An 18,634-nucleotide genomic window follows, 5' to 3' on the forward strand; every position below is an offset into this window, starting at 1 on the left:
GTTATGGGGGCCAGAGAGGTGGCTCAGTGGCTGAGAGCACTAGCTACTCTACAGAGGACTGGGGTTCCGTTCCCAGCACTCACACGGCAGCTCACAATAGTCTAACTCCAGTCCCAGAGGGTCTGGTGCCCTTCTGGCCTCCTTGGGCACTGCATACACACAGTGCAGGTAAAACACTTAGACTCTTTCAAAACCTTGAGGTAATTTTCTTTTTTCTCTTATTATTTTATTCCTTCACTCATTACATGGTAAAACTGTTATAATTTCTTAAGAATATTTGGTGTTTTTCAGGATAGTTTTTTTATTCTTATTAGGGTCAGGAAATACAAGATTCTGGTCATATTTATGGAGATGTTCATTATAACTTAAAATATTGTTATATACTTCCACATGGTTTCTAACTATTATAAAGTTTATTATATAATAAAGAGGAGAACCATTCCCCAAGCCGAGTCTCCTTAGCCACTTGAGTTGGTTCAGTCTCAGGTACTGCAGGAGCCCCTCCCCTCCTCTGTCTTCCCACTGTGAGCTACCATAGAGCTTTTGGCTACATCAGTAGTCATTTAGCTCATTATGAATGTGTAACCATTGATTTCACAGCTGATGTATCTATAAAAATGATCATACTTCTACTTGATACATCTTTTTTGTACCTGATAGCTAATTCTTCTCCAATAAAACTGTAAAATCTCATACTTTGTTCATTTAATCAAAGTCAGCAATAAACATTTTCAATAATCTTTTGAGTTTAGCATTATTTAGTGTGTGTGCATGCACGCGTGCACACGTCACATCATAAGTATGAAAGTTAGAGGACAACTTATGGACTCCCTTCTCCACCTCCACCATGTGAGCTCTGGGAGGCACACTGAATTTGGTGACAAGCACCCTCACCCACTGAGACATTTCAGTGTCTTCTTTTCTTGAAACCTTTTACCTGGAGCTGCCATGCTGCAGATCCTGCTCAAGCTGACGTTCTCCTGGGGGCTCATGGGGAGTGCCCGTGCTGTCCCGGCTTCAGACTGAGTGGTGCTCACTCAGGCTCCTGAAGCGCATGCCCCAGCAGTTTCCCGAGGCAGGTTCCACAGGAAACACTCTGCTTTCACACTAATTAGGAATTTGGGCTAAGAAGAGGATTTTATGTTTTTTTACTTGAAATAATTTGCCTCATAGAAGACTAGTGCTGCTCTGGCGCCTAGATTGACAAGTGACCCAGTTCCGTGTGTGTGTGTGTGTGTGTGTGTGTGTGTGTGTGTGTGTGTGTGTGTAACATTTGTGTTCCTAAGGAGGTTAGATAAGGGCACAGGATGCCCTGGAAGGGAAGTTCCATGGCTGTGAGCCAGCATGTGGCTGTTGGGAATGGAACCCAAGTCCTCTTGCAGAGGCAAGATCCACATGGCTTCTTCACTACTGAGCATCTCCCCAGGCCTGGAAACTTTTTACACTATGTGTTTGATATCTCCTGTTTTCTCATTCTGGATTTCCCATTTGTATTTCAGATTCATTTGAGATATTTCACTTTTTATTTTCTAGTGAGTTTTCTTTTAATTTACACTCAAATATTTAATTTTTTCTGTTTACCCTTTCAATTCCTAATAGTTCTTTTATGTCATTAATGACCTGTACTTCCTGTTTCGTGACAACAGAACTTTTTTTTTTTTTTTTTTTTTTTTTTTACCACATTGAAGATACAAGTCTTTACTCAAGGTTTTCTTTTTTCTTTTCTTTTTTCTTTTTCAGCTTCTTGTTCTAGTCTTCGTATCTGCCAGTTCCTTTTTTCCTTCAGTTGAAGTGCTTGTTTTAAATATTGGTGAGTTTGTTTTTATTTTTGAGAAAGGGTCTCACTATGTAGTCATGGCTGGCCTGGAACTCACTATGTAGACCAAGTTGGCCTTAAACTCACAGAACTCTGCCTGTCTCTGCTTCCCCAGTGCTGGGATAGAAGTCATGGAGCACCAGGCCAGACAATGTTGGTAGCATGAAAGTACCCAAGGAGGTAAAGGGAACTGCAACCCTATATGTGGAACAATAATATGAACTAACCAGTACCCCGGAGCTCTTGTCTCTAGCTGCATATGTATCAAAAGATGGCCTAGTCAGCCATCACTGGAAAGAGAGGCCCTTTGGACTTGCAAACTTTATGTGCCGCAGTACAGGGGAACGCCAGGGCCAAAAAGGGGGAGTGGGTGGGTAGGGGATTGAGGGGGTGGGTATGGGGGACTTTTGGGATAGCATTGGAAATGTAAATGAGGAAAATACCTAATTAAAAAAAAAAAGTCATGCACTAGGCTGGAAAACGGCTGATAGGTAAAGCGGCTAACAGCATGTGGTCTGTGTCCAAGCCAGGCTTAGGAAACAGAGGCCTCAGAGCCTGCATGTGGACCTCCACACATTCCTTACCTGGGGCATTCTGACTAATCCCTGCCCTCTCATGGAAACAAAGCATCCTGTGAGAAAACTGCCCACGGCGCCCTCCTTCCATCCTGCACCTCCCTCCTGCTTCCCGCTCGCTTGCCTTGTGAGGTTCTAAGTGACCTGCAGGTCAGCACAGCTGTCCTTCATGTAAAGGCCTGTCCTTAACCGGCTGTGGAACTCTCCAGCCTCAACACCACTCCCCCGCTTGGTTTCCAGCTCAGGAATTTTGGGGTCTCACTTAGCCTCTGCTGGGTCATGTTCTGACTTTACAGTTATTCTGAATAAGATACATTTCATGTGTGATATAATTCATCTATTTAAAGTATGGTGAAGGGTTTTAGTATATTCAGAATTATACAGCCATAATCAATTTTAGAGTTTTGTCACCCGCTGGAAACCCATTAAGTTCCTCTTTTCCCATCATCACCCCACTTCCCAAGCCTAGGCTCTTCTGCTTCCTCTGGACCTGCCTATTCCGGATGGTGTCACACAATGCCTACTGTGACCAGCTTATTTCACCTACCATGCATTTTCAAGCCTCCTCATATTGTAGCAGATAGCAATGACCCATTGCTTTCTAATACCAATCCCCAATATGTCACAGTCTATTGATTTATCAGCTGATGAACACTTGTGGTGTTATTATTACTTAGCTGTTTTATAAACCTTGAGGTTTTTATACGGGCATATACTTTTAGTTCTCTTGAATATATGCCTGAAGAATAGCTGGCTAACAACATATCTGAGTATTTACCCTCTGGAGGAACTCCGAGACAGTCATCCAAGGTAATACCAGTTCCCATCCCCCAGCAACACTTCTAACCTGGCTTCCTAATTACAGCGGGAGATCACAAGGAGCAGGAGGTCATGTAAGGTTTTACTCTGCTTTGATTACCCTGAGAGCCTTCTTACGTGGGCACTGGTCACTTTTATATATTCTTTGGAGAAAAGTCTTTTCAGATCCTTTGCCCTTTATGACTTTTTGTTTTTAAGACAAGGTCTCTCTGTGTAGCCCTGGCTGTCCTGGTACTTGTTCTGTAGACCTCCAACTCAGAGATGGCCTGCTTCTGCCTCGGGAGTGCTGGGATTAAAGGTGTGCGCCACCACGCCCGGCTAATCCTTTGCTCTTTAATTAGGTCCTTTTATTTTGTTTTTCTTTTAGACAAACTTGTGCTATATAATCTTCCTGTTTCAACCTCCCGAGTGCTAGAGTAGCAGGCGGGCTATCCTTTTATTATAGAGCTTTAACTCTCTAGAGTCTCAATCTCTAATCAGATAAAGTTTCCAAGTAGTCTCCTGCACCCCTTAAGCTATCTTTTCACTTTCCTGATTGTTTTCTAAGTCTCAAATATATTTACTATTAATGTGTGTTTTTTTTTCCTTTTTCTGCTGTGTTTTAGGTGGAATATTCAAGAGGTCACAGCTTACAAGTGGGCAGAGCGATGAGTCAGCAGTTAAGCGCACTTCCTGTGGGACAGAGGCCGAGGTTTGGTTCCCAGCACCCACATCAGGTGGCGCTCAACCATCTGTAGCTCCAACGCCAGGGGAGCCAACACTCTCTTCTGGCCTCTGGGCATGCTTGGCTTGAGTTAACTGTACACATGTATTTTTCTTTTCTGTCATCTTAGAGAGGTATTCAACCTGGGATGGTCCTTATCTGAATCATACAAAGTCGCACGAATAGTCCTCAAACACTAGAAAAATGAAATCGTTTAATGTCCTCTTTTCTAGAGAGAATCAAATGGGATAAAGTCTGCACTTTGTTAAAATTTTCAGAGAATTACGGTGGTTTTTATTTTATTTTATTTTATTTTATTTTATTTTATTTTATTTGAGGTTTGATCAATGTAATTTACAATCCTTAGGATAGTGCCAGCTCTTTTCTTTTCCTGCAGAGCTAAGGACCAAACCCAGGGCCTTGGCCTTGCTAGTCAGAGGCTCTACCACTGAGCTAAAACCCAACCCCAGGGTAGTGCCAAGTCTCAAGTACTTAGTATATTTGTTTACTATAATACAATAGTACTACTATTTTTGTATCGTATCTTAGAAATCAAATTGGAATTTGTTACTTCATTACTCTGAATACAATACCTGATTTGTATTGTTTTAGGTAATTTCCCATCATCATCTTCTCTCTGCTAGGGCTAGGCCTAGGGCTTCATGCATATTAAGCAACACTTTACTGTTGAGTTGATCTTCTCAAGTGTCTCTTTGTTTTAATTCTTTTCTCTTGTCCTGTCTAGAATTCTGGCCGTCTCTCCATTGTGCCTTGTCATTTTATCTTCTCTAGCCTTTGAGTTGGTTTGCTTTTATGGGGTGGGGGGCTAGGTCCAGCCCATTTTATGGTCGTTTTAGTCTCAATAACTTCTTGTGAGGTAGCTGGTGTTCTCCCATTTCACAGATGGTGAAGCCGGAAGTGCTGCAGCCCAAGAAGGATGTGTTCTGAGTGCTCCAGGATACGAAAACCCAGTTAGCGATGAGCCAAATCCTGGGGAGGTGAGCCGCCATCACTAGTGGATGTGGGAGCTATCAGAGAGGAGCGCAGTTCTTTGCTCTAGGGCTTCCAGTTGGGGTAGCAGAGGTCCCGTAAGGTATGTACAGTAATGAGAGTGCTCATCTGTTCTTGCAGCCAGGGCATGTTGCTCTCATGTTTAATTGACCAGTTAGTTCTGGAGAGCACACACCCAACCAATTCTCACTGTTTCTGTCGTGTTCCAATGGGCAGAAGCAAAGCTCAAGGCTCCCTCAGCTTTGTGGAAAGCATGGCTGATGTCCCCTTGTCCAAGAACAGGTACTTCCCAAAATGCTGGGGCCCATTTATGTGGGATAACAAGCCGCATGCTTCTCTCCCCTTGTTTGACCTACCTGCTCTGGATGTGTTTGATCACATGTAGGCAGGTCGTATGTCGGTTTTCATTCATTTATGCTTCCTACTTATCTCAGTATGTTCTTGGTTCTTAAAATTATATTGCCCAAGGCTGGAAAGATGCTCAGTGCTTAAAACCATTCAAGTTCTGAGCACCCACACCAAGTGGCTGACATCTACCTCCAGGGGCTCTGACGCCTTCTTGCTCTGTCCACCCCTGCACATACCCCTCACACACACACACATACATATTTTTTTAAAAAAATTACGACTGTCTAAAATCAGAAAGCAGCTTTTTAATGTTTTCTCTTTTTCTAGCTCTTCAATAAACATATTTTAAGCAAATGCTTCCCTCCACACCAGTTTATTTTCTTCTTTCTCTTGAGACATGGGATGTACTGTAAAGGGCTAGGTTGCTTCTTCTATTATTCATTTGTAATTAATTATGATTTGATAATCTTTTGCTGATATTTTCCATGTTTTGAGGGACAGTTTAAGCAAGATGCCTGGGTATGCCATCAGGAATCATGTTCCCCAGAGGCGCCACCCAAGCCCTGTGCTCAGTGACCAGCTGAACTGAGAAACGGGGTGACACAGCACAGGCAAATATAGCTCCTAGTGCAGCAGTGTTCCAAGCACACCGCCATCACTCAGAGCCCCGGGAGCAGGTGCTTACTGACAGGCACTGGCCCTTTGTTCTCTGACCCGGGTGTGGACTCAGCCTGGGTCTGATACCAGCTCTACGTGAAAGTGCATCTTCAAGTCTGAGCAAGTCAGCTTCATTTTCAGATGCGATTAGTGAAAAATACATGCAGATAAGTCAAGAAATAGTTCCTGCTACTTTTGCTTCTACGATTCCTTTTTTAAAAAATTGAAACGGAAACAAACCTGTTCATAAAACTACTTAATTAACTGGCTTGCAAGATCTAAGTCCTGCAGAAAAATATTTATGATGTTTCTCAAGTCTTTATAATTTAAAAAAAAATCTTCATTCTATAAATTTCTCTTTTACATGAATCTTGCAACCCCTGATTTTGGGTGGTAGTGACATATAGAAGACATTTTCCAGCTCAAAGTTCACTATCAGATATCACATAGTACAGCATACCTGAAATCTCCTGCAAGTTACTAATGGTGGCTGACAGAGGAGGTGGAGTTACTGTGTAAGGTTATAGACTTTCTCTTTGGGAAATAGAGTTTTGGAAATATATAGCTGTGACAGTCATACAACATTGTAGTATTAATGTCACTGAATTGTAAACTCAAAAAAAAAAAGTTTTCAAAGTAAAGTTTAAGGTGACCATGACCACAGGTACATCCCTATAATCCTAGCACCAGACACTGAGTGAGGCCCACGTTCATGGCCAGACCAGGCTATATAAAGACACTAGTAAAGAACAAAACAAAAAAGGTCAACTTTATGTTCTATATATTTTACCACAATATAAAGTTAATGAAAAGTCACATTTGAAAGAAGGTTGAATGTGTTACTTCAGCCCAGCAACACTGATGCTAGGCATTTGATAAAGGAGCAGTGCACAGTAAGAACAATTTCCCCCTCCCCCAATCAATCTCTCTGTGTGTGTGTGTGTGTGTGTGTGTGTGTGCACATGCGCATGTGTGCATGTGTTTCAAGGCCAGGGGTCAATATCAGGTGTCTTCCTCAATAGCCTTTTCACATAGTTTTTGAGACAGGGCCCCTCATTAAATCTGGAACTCAGTGATTTGGCCAGACCAGCTAGCCAGCAACCCACCTTCTCAGGACCCCACTTTTATGTGGGTTCTTGAGATATAAACTCTGGCCCTTACCTTTAGAAAATTACTAAGTTTATAATTTACCTTTTAATTTTTTCTGTGTTTTATGTCTAGAGGTATTCTGTCTGAGTGTATGTCTGTGGTCCATGTGTATGCTTGGTGCCCAAGCAGGCCAGAGTGCTCTTAGGACGGGAGTTGTAAGCCACCGCGTGTGCTGGGACTCAGCCATCTATCTAGCTCCAGATTTTCCTGTTAGAGAGGATGAAGTGACAGACATCGTACCTGGCTAGATCGCAGCTTCTTGTTTTCCAGGAGGCTCTTCTCCTGAAGCAGGGCTTCCTTCTTCGAGACGATGGCCTCACGTTTCTTCAGATCTTCCTCCAGCATTTCCAGTTCCTGGCGCTGGCTCAGGACCTTCTCCACCTCTTCATCCAACCACTTCCTTTGCTCATCCAATTTCTATGTTTAAAGAAATACTGTGACTTGTTTCTCCTCTTACCATAAAAATCACATCATTTAAGTGGCTAAAATCTTTAAAATAAACAGTAAAACTATCAGAGCAATTCATGTTGCCATCTGACTGGTGATTCTGCCTAACATGCTGCGTGTTGTCTTATAGGGACTTAAACTGTATTACCCCACTGTGTTACACTTGAGCTTCTTGTGCCTACAAAGCACTCTCTGTCTGTTAACTCAGGTTGGGAACCCCACCTGTGGAGAGGCCATGCTTCCCCCAGGATTCCACTGGAGGCGCTCTCCAGCCTGCAAGGGCAGAGCTGGTCAGCTCCCTGTGACTAATCTCTGATCTACTGCCTGGCCTGCAGATGGTATCTGATACAAGGTCATACGAGTAAGTAAATAAATACCCTAGTCTATCAACACTGGAATAAATACTCCATGAAAAAACAAATCCACCCTGTAGCTTGTCAACTTCAAATACTATAAAATAAAGTATAAGGGTAGAAGGATGTAAGAAGTGTGTATGTTAGCATTGTGTTATTAAACACCACAAGCAAGTATAAGTATAAAAACATGACTGAGATCCATTCAGTCACAAGCACACTGAAATGACATTATGTCACGAAAACAACAGATAAATAGAAAGTCAGCTTAGGACTAATTTCCAGTCCTCCATGGCCCCATGAAAGAATCCTAGAAATGTCTGTTAAGACGATGAGGAAGCAGACATGGAGCCCCAGCCTGCGGGCCCAGCACTCCAGACGTGGAAGTATGAGGATCAGAAGTTCAGGACATTTCAGGGTGTCCTGAGCTTACCTGAGACCCCATCACAGAACAACGACAGGACAAGGTAGCAAGTATGCCTGAGATGCAAAGCCCATCAGACCTGTGATGGTGATCTTGTCTGGACTAGCAACCCAAGCAACACTCAAGTCTGCGGTAGCAGCAGCTCTGCGATTGCCAGGAGTGGCATGGTTAATGCTCCAATACTTGAGCTTAGCCTTAGTAAGAGGCCTTTATAAAGTTCACAACTGTGAGTGGGGTTCCCAGGAGAAAAAAAGACAGTTACAGTCACTGAAAGTATTTCAGAGTGCAAATGGTAAGTGGGAATACACCCATACTCTAAATTTCACTAATAAAATATATAAAGTTTAAATAATGTTTTTCAAAACTTAAATAGATGTGTTTGTATTCTGAATATAATTATAATTTTAAGTATTCTTTTTCTCAAATATTTTTAATTTCTTTGACGTTTGAAATTAGTTAATGGGTTATAGTTTTCTTTTTTAAAATATGACACTAAAATACTCTTTAATATGTTGTAGTACATATACAATTTGGTTCTGTTTGAATGGAGAGATCTATATTTTAGAAATACACCTGTCTCTATTGGAATAAATATATCTAGTAAACATGGATTTCATATAATATTCCAATAAATCATGCCTGCCAACATAGAAAGATAACACATTTCTGGATGAGAAATAATTTAATCAAGTGTTTTGAAAGAAATATAGGACATTTTATAAGCAGGCAAAAAAAAATCTAATGTTTGAAGAGTTTACTCATAATCTGCTATTTTTTTTGCAAAGCTAAAAAAAGCAACTTTATTTTTTTATTATTAGATATTTTCTTCATTTACATTTCAAATGCTATCCCCAAAGCCCCCTACACCCTCCCCCCACCCTGCTCCCCAACCCACCCACTCCCTCTTCCTGGCCCTGGCATTCCCCTGTACTGGGGCATATGATCTTCAAAAAACCAAGGGGCCTCTCCTCCCATTGATGGCCAACTAGGCTATCCTCTGCTACATATGCAACTAGAGACACGAATCTGCTATTTTTAACCTGTGTCTAGACACTCACCAACACTGAACTGAGCCAACTGACCTGGAATTGGTCCCCACTTCTGAAAGGACTTTTTCTTCTGTTCAGGTTAAATCCATCCTGGTCCTCAGCCTTGGGGTTCAGACCTTCTCCCTGTCCTGCTTTTAGCTGCAGCTCCTGGACACAGAGAGATGCGATGCTTTATTTGCTATGCCGTCTCTCAGTACATATGCAGCTAAATTATCTTTCTCTTTTCTCCCCTCTTCTCTCTCCCACATACCCTTTCCTTATCTGTGCTAGGTTAGACCCCAGAGCCACATGTGAGCCAAGTGTGTTCTGTTGAATTTACACCCACAGGCTTGGAGTGGTTTTCTTAGCATTCACATGCCTTGTTACAAGAGTGAAAATAAGTCACAGAGTGAGGTCATCTCACACTGGAGGCAACGAAGTCAGGACTTGCTGATTCAACTGAGCCCTTTTTTCTTTTTTCTCTTTTTAAAAGATTTATTTATTTATTTTTACATATGTGAGTACACTGTTGCTGTCTTCAGACACACCAGAAGAGTATATCAGATCCTATTACAGATGGTTGTGAGCCACCATGTAGTTGCTGGAATTCAAACTCAGGACCTCTGGACAAGCAGTTAGTGCTCTCAACTGCTGAGCCTTTTCTCAAGCCCGAGCCCTTTTTTCATTCTTTGTGTTACAAATTAGCAATGTTCCTAGACTGTGACCCTCACAATCACCCATGCTGTCTACCTGCCCTGGGTGTGTCTAAACTTATTCTAGTAGAATGCACATTTCCAGTGCAGAATAATTCTGGCTCAGCCAGTGGCTTGGTGGATAAGAGTGTGTGCTAATCTTGCAGATCTGAGTTTGGTTCCCAGAAGCCAAGTCAGTCAGGTGGTGGCTCACAGCACCTGTCACTCCAGCTCCAGGGGATCAGACGTGCTGAGTGCTGTGGACTTGTGCTCATCTGCATACACAAAGACACACACCCACTTTTCTGAAACTAAAAATAAGCATTGTTTTTAATTTATTTTAAAGGCCCGCAGAGCCTTGTGAGACAGGACAGAGCAAGGCCTTGAAGAGAGCAGTCTCCAGCTCTATCGATTCCCTTGGCATCCTAAGGACTAAACCATGCTCACACTGTCCCTGCCACTGACCTGGAGATCAGGAAGGGAAGCGCGGGCCAGAGGAGGCCAAGGAGAAGATGGGTCACATAGATGGTAACTCAGGAAAAGAAACACAGGGAGGAAGAGACCAAAGGGAACTGGCCTTCTTATTCCAGAGACCTAAGAACTATTTAGGACCTCAGAGTAAGATGTGAACAGATATTTAGTTAAACATGGGTTTATTTGTTGCTCATTGATGATGGGTAAGTATAGAACTCGAAAGTGTTTAGATACTTAGATAGCAATCCCATCTGATAATTTTATATCTACCGACTTCAATCAGTTAAAACAGTGGCTCTCAACCTATGGGTCATGGCCTCTTTGGCAAACCTCTATCCACAAAAATTTTACACTATGATTCATAACAGTAACAAAATTACAGTTATAAAGTAGAAATGAAAAGTATATATATATGTATATATATATATACACACTGAGAGAGAGAGAGAGAGAGAGAGAGAGAGAGAGAGAGAGAGAGAGAGAGAGAGAGATTGAGAGAGATTATCTAAGAACACTGGGCAGAGGGGCAGCACACACCTGCCCCTTGCCCTTCACCATGAATTTGAGGCCAGTCTGGGCTCCACAGTGAGTTCCTACCATAAAAACAAATAAGTAGAGAAAGCAATGGAAAGTGTGTGTGTCGGGGGGGTATTATTAGTAAACTTCTACTTCATTCTCTTAGTTTACATTTTACAAAAGCACTGGGCAGTGACAAATGTAGAGGTAAGTAAGACTGCTTCTCAGAGATAATTTCAGAAGTGCTATCAGGACAGAAGTCAAAGAAACGATCAAGACTTCCCAGTTCTCTTAATGAAACAATCAAACGGAAGTAGCAAACATCTGTACTGTAACTGTCCTCGCCTGGGTTCTGGCACAGATAGGGCAGGAGAGGATTGGGGGAGTAGAGGGGGCTTTAAGCCAGGGTGACAGCGCCATCCACAGGGGGCGCTCAGCTCTGTGAAGGAGCACACAGGCAGGCTGTGAGAGAGACACGGGCAGAGATTCTGAGCAGAAGAGCATGCAGGCATGCCATTGAGATAAACAAGGATACAAGATGGCAGGCCAGGCCAGGCCAGTCCACTGAGGGAAGGTGAAACAAAAGCACTGACATGCTCACAATGAGAAGCCAGAGCAGAGGGGAAGTTATGCCAGCAAGCGCTCCACTGCCAGGAGCCGAAGGTTAAACAGGGTTAGGTGGGTGGACTCTAGCCAGCAATAACATCAACTCTAGAGGTAGCAAAAGGCATCTACACACTCAATGACCAGATACAGAGATGCCATCCTAGGGCAAGAAATACAGGGGAAATATAATGAACTTCATTCTTATTCAAGAGAATTAAGAATTATAAAAGAGAGATGTTTGTGTCTCCGCATAAGTTCTGATTGGACGGGTGTCTGTAAGTCCCTGTTGTTTCCAGCATTAGTGTGGCATGGATAGTGGTGCAAAGCTGAACTCACAGAGACAACGCATCTGCAGAGCCAGTCCAGTTTCTATGCTGTGCTGAGTTGTGTCAGTGAACCTTTGGCTCTTTTGGCTCTGATTCAGTCATCATTTATCCTGCTGTACCCCCAGCAATTTCAGGATGCTGAAAGAAGCTTCCTTGACTGAGTGGAGTGAACCTCTGCAGTGCCTCTCCCTCTCCCCTAGAGACGACTGCCTTTACCTTATACTGTAATGCCTGTTACAACAGAAAACGGTGGTGAAGGTTCACCAGCTCCACATCCAACACAGGGCTAACATCCAATACACAGAAAGGAATCAAGAAACTAGATGAAAAACAAACAAACCCCAAATAATTCAATTAAAAATGGTTGCAGATCTAAATAGAGATTTCTTAACAGAGGCATCTCAAATGGCTAAGAACACTTAAAGAAAAGTTCAACATCCTTAACTATCAGGGAAATGAAAATCAAAATATCTCTGAGATTCCATCGTACACCTGTCAGAATGGCAAAGTTCAGAAACACAAGTGACAACTCATGCCGGTGAGGATGTTGGAACAAGAGAAACCGTCATCCATTGCTGGTGGGAGTGCAAACTTGTACAGCCTCTGTGGAAATCAATATAGTGGCTCCTCAGAGGATTGAGACTCAACCTACCTAAGACCCAGCTACATCACTCCTGGGCATATACCCAGAGGATACTCCACCATACCACAAGGACACATGCTCAACTATGTTCAGAGCAGCTTTATTTATAATAGCCAAACACTGGAAACAACCTAGTTGTCCCTCAACTAAAGAACGGATAAAGAAAATGTTGTACATATACACAATGGAATACTACTCAACTCTTAAAAGATTACATTATGAACCTTGCAAGGCAAACAGAACTAGAAAAGGTCATCCTGAGTGAGGTAATCCAGACCCAGAAAGACAAGCATGGTATGTACTCATTTATAAGTAGGTTTAGCTGTTAAGTCAAGGATAATCATGCTACAGTCCCCAGACCCAGAGAAGCTAAGTAACAGGTGTTCAAGTTGGGGATGGATGGATCTCTCTGGGAAGGGGGAATAGATTTTGAGGGTGGACGGGGGCAGGTGGGGACAAGAATAGGAGGGATAGGTGGGGTGTGGTGGAGAGAGAGAGTACTTGGAGAGATGACTGGAATTCGGGAACATTTGGGGGGCAATGTGGAAACCAAGTACAGTGGAAATCCCCTATAATCTATGAGGATGACTCTAATGAGGGCTCCTAGTAGTGGGGAGTACAGAACCTCAACTGGCCATGTTCTGTAATCAGGCAAAGCTCCCAGTGGTGGGGCTCAGCCACAAAACCTTCAACCTACAATTTGTCCTGCCTGCAAGACGTGCTGGAGCAACGGTGGCATAGAAATTGTCGGAGTGGCCAACCAATTTCTAGTTCAACTTGAGCAGCCCATGTCACAAGAGAGAGCCCATGCCTGACACTGCCTGGATGTCCCATGCCTGACACTGCCTGGATGTCTAGCAACCAGAGGCTGGACAGCCCAAAGACCTAGGAGAGAACCAAACAGGACTGAAAAAAAAAGTCAGCAAAATGCTTCCTGATGGTATTCCTCTATACTCATAGATCAGCGCCTAGCCCAGGCATCCTCAGAGAGGCCTCCCCCAGCATCTGATGGGAGCAGATGCCGAAACCCATCAACAAACATCAGGGAGAGCTTAGGAAACCCCCTGGAAGAGGAAAAGAAAGGATTGTAGGATCCAGAGGCATCGAGGATAACACACCACCACAGAATCAACTAAGCAGGGCTCTGAGAGGCTCACAGAGACTCAAGTGACACGCACTGTCCCTGCATGGGCCTGAGCGGGGTCCTCTGCACATACCTATGATTATGTGGCTTGCTGTTCTTGTGGGACTCCTCAGAGTGGGAGTGGAGGGGATGTCGCTGACTCTTTTGCCTGCTCTTGGGACTGTTTTCTCCTACTAAGTTGCCTTGTCCATCCTTCATATATGTGAGGTACGTGCCTAGTATTATTGTAAGTTGTTCTTTCCTGTTCCATTGATATCCCTGCTCTTTTCTGAAGGCAAATGAAGGAGGAGTGGATCTGTGGGGGAGGAGAGACTGGGGAAGGAGAACTGGGAAGAGTGGAGGGAGGTAAAACTACAGTCAGGATGTAATGTATGGGAGAAGAATAAAGATAAATAAATAAAATGCCATAATAAAATCTGTCCTGTATTACTGGTAGGAATACAAAATGCTGCTGCTGCTGTTGCTATGGAAACCAGCCAGGTCAGCTCCTCAGACAGCTGAGAGAACTTCAAAAGACAGTAAATACCATGTCAATGCTCTCGGTAGCATTACACACAACACTATAAACTACAACCCAAGCGTCCATGGATGGGCAAGAATTAAAAAATGGACAAGGCTGGGTGTCCTAGCCTTTTAAGTCCCAGCACTCAGGAGGCAGAGGTAGGAAGATTTCTGAGTTTAAGGCCAGCCTGGTCTACATTGAGTTCCAGCCCAGCTAGGGAAACCTTGTGCCAAAAAAAAAAAAAGAAAAGAAAAAAGAAAAAGAAAATGTTGCAGCTGTTTGTTTGTTTTTAAGATAGTCTTGCTAGGCTTCCCAGGATGTCTTCAAACTGTTGGATGCAAGAAATCCCCCTGTCTCAGCTTCAGGAGCTAGGAGTACAGATGTTACTACACCCGGTTTCACAGTGAGGAGCTCAAGACTGACCAATCCTAAACACAGATGGACCCTGGAAACACTACAGGTAAAGGAGCCAGATACCCAAGGATGCATTATCCCACTTACAAGACACACATAGAAAATTCCAGTCCACAGAGACAAGCTTGAGGGAGGTGCTGACTGAGAGTTATTAATAGCTATAGAGTTTCATGGGGCTAGAAGATGGCTCAGTGGTTAAGAGTACCGGCTGTTCTTCCAGGGAACCTGGGTTCAATTGCCAGCACCCACATGGCAGCTCATAATTGTCTATAATGCCAGTTCCAGGGAATTTGACATCCTCACACAGGTAAACACATAGGCAAAACGCCAGTGTACATAAAATACAAGTAAGTAAATTATAAAAATAGTTGCAGTTTCCTTTTGAAGCCCTAAAAAGTTTAAAAATAAATATGATGGCTGTACCTCACTGTGAATATAATTAATGCCCAGAATTAAGAAGTGATAAGGGTTAGAGGTGTTATATTATACATATATTGCCAGAGGTGTTATATTGTACATATAGTTCGAGGTGTTTTCTATTGTACATACTGTCAGAGGTGTTATACATATATGTCACACTTTATTAAGACTGGTGAGGCTAACAAGCTGTCTCAGTAAATGCAGTGCTTGTCATCAACCTGAAGGCACAGGTAAGGGGAGCGGAAGGAAAGACAGACCCTGCACCTGCTCCTGACCCCTACCCATGCATTCTGTGGCCCACGCACACCCACATTTTCATACGGAGAAAAACGAATGCAAAAACTAAAATGGAAAAATAATAAGAAAAATAAAATTTAATGATATCAAATCCATTGTATGGTAAAGAAATTATATCTGAATAAAAATTTTATAATAACAAAAACCTGTAAGAATGGGCGAATGCTTTTCAAGCTCCATAACTAGGTTCTGTGTTGTGTTTGAAATGGTCCACTTCTACTCTGGGGTGCTGACAGTGGAGGGAGCTGTGTCGCAAGAACAGATGGCATCTTCCTCTTTCCACCAAGACTCTAGAACCACTCTAGAAAGAAGTCTTAATTTGAAAAGTCCTAGGGAGTTTCTAGTTGTGCTGCAGCTTTGGGCTCTGTTTGCTGTTTCAACAAATCAAAGCCAGGCACACAGAGTGGGAAGTGCTTTTAAGATCATCCTTTTCCAAAGAGTCCTGGGAGCAAAGTGTGATGAAGGCCCCATTAGATAGGAACAGACAGAGAGGCTGACAGCTTTCCCACGTATCTCATGCAAGCATAGATGCATGCATGGGGCACACACAATGCCAGCCTTGCTCCAGACCCAGGCTGACACAGTTCCCTACCATCAGCCACCTCGTAGACACACTGGGTGTGCACGCACTGCCTGGGACCGTGCCTACACTGGAACCTCCTGTGTTAGCAGCAGGAGCTGAGTGCTAAAGCAATTGGAAAATGAGCAGGCCTTTACCAACACTGTTTACAAGTTACCGTTATAAACTTAAAAGTTTGATATTCTTAACTAAAGACCTGAGTTTCTATCATTGTAACTTATTTGTGGTGTCAAACCTTCACGACAGTACTCAGAATTAAGTGAATAGAGTTTACTGTGTGGCTAAGCCAAGCTTTTGGTGAGTAAGGACAGTGCTGAGAAACAGGCGAGGCAAGAGACACTGGACAGGCCGGCCCGGGCGCAGGCCCGAGCGTTTCACACAATGCTTAGCAGGAACTATGGACAAGATTACTTTGATTTTTTGTTGATCTCTCTTAATTTCTGCATCCAGCTGCTTCTTCTTCTCGCCCTCTTCTCGAAGCCGTCTCTGCAGCTGCACTTTCTGGTATTTCAGGTGATCCACATTGTGCTCCAGCTCACTGGCCCGCTTTTCATTCTGGATGGACAGTGATGCCAACTTCTTACTGTCTTGCTGCTTCTTTTGTAAGACCTGAGACCACACAGAATACTCCAGAATAAGAAGGAATGGTTTTCTCATTTCCTAATGGCACAATATTTTCATTCAGCAGTAAGGGCAGCCATTTTCTCCCATGTACATGTATTTTTGACAGGTACACTAGCACATGTTTTCGTCTCTACAGTTCTTTTTAAAAATTTTAAGACAGGATCTCTCATTTCTAATTTTGTAATTGAAAACATTGCATGTTCATCAGATATATAAACAAAAAATGATGAAACTTATGCTAATAATCAGGAAGCTCAACCACTTTTTATTACGAAGAATTCTAACTTAAAATATATGTGGCATAAAATATTATAGTTACTGCCTAATCTGCAATCCACTTATAGTGTCTTCTGTAACACACACACACACACACACACACACACACACAGACAGGCACACACACACGCACAGGCACAGGCACAGTGGCTCACACCTATAATCTTGACACTGAAAAGGCTGAGGTAGGATAATCACAAGTTCCAGGACAGCTAGAGTGAGACACTGTCTCAAGCATACACATGCATGATTTATATATATGGTGAAATATATATGGGTGTATATGTAATATATGATGAAAACTAGAACACAAAACTGAGTTTATATATAAAATTATGCTATTCCAGACCCCAAACCCTGTTCCATGACACAGTTATTCATGAGCCAGGGCTAGTCAGATATAAGGAGACATGTTCATGTAAATGAATCCCCTCCCTTTTATCCTCAGAGCCATTGATCCTCTGAAGAAGCTGAGTAGAATTGGTCATGTCCCTGAAAGTCCACTACACTCAAGATGATCTGTTAGTAGCACTAAAGGCACACTACTGTTTTCCAAGTGTTTATAGTAGTATTAAATATCACAAATGTAACAAATTACTCCCAGGCAAACAAATGACACATCTAAGACTTGTGCTGTGGACTGTAAGCAGGTAAGGGATAGGAAGTGGTGACTCTCCTAGCTTTATAAGGCAAAGCCAGGAGGATGGCCACATGTTCAAGTCCAGCCTCGTCTACAGAGCCAGTTCTATAATACCTAAGGTTACATAGCAAGACTCTGATAAACAAGCAAAAAGAATTAAGGGAGATATTAATACATTATGTGGGTCATAAGTAATCATTACCTTAATTTTAGAAATAGATTATTAACATAAACCTATTTTGGTTTAATTTAAATATTTATGCAAATATTAAAGTTTACAGCAGTTTTATTTAAAGAATATCTTGGACCGGCATTAGTCAGAGACTGTTGCCTGCACTGCAAAGCATTGAGTAGACTGAAGTAGTATTATTTCCAGGACATCTTGTTTATTTCAGACAGAGTAATCCAGGTTGGGCTTGAACTCATAATCCTCAACTATCTTGGATGCTGGGACTATAAGAGTATACCATCATACCGGCTCCTTGCATTTTTTTCATATGTGTGTGTATGTATGAATAAAATTAAAATAATGACATCATTTTCTCCCTTCCTTTCCTCCCTCCAATCCTTCCTTTGCACTCCCTCTTGATCTCTAATGGTCTCCATTCATTTCTGTAATTGCTGTTGCATAAATATGTACACACACACACACTCCTAAATCTATAACGATAACCTGCTCAGTCCGTATAATGTTACTTGCATACATGATTTCAGACTTGACTGCTTGGTACTGGATAACCAATTGGGCAATCTTCCCTACGGAAGACTATTTTGTCACTTTCAGTCATCAGATGTGCAGATATACACTGTGATTGTTTGAATATGCTTGGCTCAGGGAGTGGCACTATTGGGAGGTGTGACCTTGTTGGGAGAGGTGTGGCCTTATTGGAGTAGGTGTGTCACTGTGGGTGTGGGCTTTACGACCCTCATCCTAGCTGCCCAGAAGCCAGTCCTCTACTGCATCCTTCAGATGAAGATGTATCTGCCAGCGCCATGCTGCCATGTTAGCCTCCTTGAGATAATGGACTGAACCTCTGAACCTGTAAGCCAGCTCCAATTAAATGTTGTCCTTTATAAGACTTGTCTTGGTCATGGTGTCTGTTCACAGCAGTAAAACCCTGACCAAGACAAACATCAAAGGCATGAGAAC

The 18,634-nt window shown here is 42.7% G+C and overlaps 1 protein-coding gene, 1 long non-coding RNA gene and 1 other non-coding gene across 30 annotated transcripts in view; 1 reads left to right on the forward strand and 2 right to left on the reverse strand.

The window, feature by feature from the left end:
- Positions 1–7,599, forward strand: part of Gm26555 — a 36,512-nt gene extending 28,913 nt beyond the window's left edge. For 7 of the 8 annotated variants that reach the window (XR_003950592.1, XR_003950598.1, XR_003950595.1 and 4 more), the window contains 4 exons: positions 1,741–1,810; positions 3,816–3,901; positions 4,817–4,911; positions 7,349–7,599. This is a non-coding gene — a long non-coding RNA (predicted gene, 26555). The remainder of the gene's footprint in view (positions 1–1,740; positions 1,811–3,815; positions 3,902–4,816; positions 4,912–7,348) is intronic. The other variant, XR_003950596.1, reaches the window with a different exon arrangement.
- Positions 1–18,634, reverse strand: part of Kif27 (kinesin family member 27) — an 80,019-nt gene that overhangs the window by 19,037 nt on the left and 42,348 nt on the right. For 20 of the 21 annotated variants that reach the window (XR_003950487.1, XR_001780822.1, XM_006517436.4 and 17 more), the window contains 3 exons: positions 16,356–16,553; positions 9,385–9,498; positions 7,319–7,495 (listed from right to left, as the gene is read on the reverse strand). Coding sequence is in view for 19 of the 21 variants with exons in the window: in XM_006517436.4 (XP_006517499.1) it covers positions 7,319–7,495; positions 9,385–9,498; positions 16,356–16,553 (489 nt within the window). In the remaining 2 variants the exon portion in view is untranslated. The remainder of the gene's footprint in view (positions 1–7,318; positions 7,496–9,384; positions 9,499–16,355; positions 16,554–18,634) is intronic. The other variant, XM_017315622.2, reaches the window with a different exon arrangement.
- Positions 9,281–9,386, reverse strand: Mir6369 (microRNA 6369). Its single transcript, NR_105788.1, has one exon. It is a non-coding gene; the product is annotated as a microRNA 6369 (primary transcript).

Source organism: Mus musculus, chromosome 13, assembly GCF_000001635.26.
Source record: "Mus musculus strain C57BL/6J chromosome 13, GRCm38.p6 C57BL/6J".
Taxonomy (NCBI): Eukaryota; Metazoa; Chordata; class Mammalia; order Rodentia; family Muridae; genus Mus; species Mus musculus.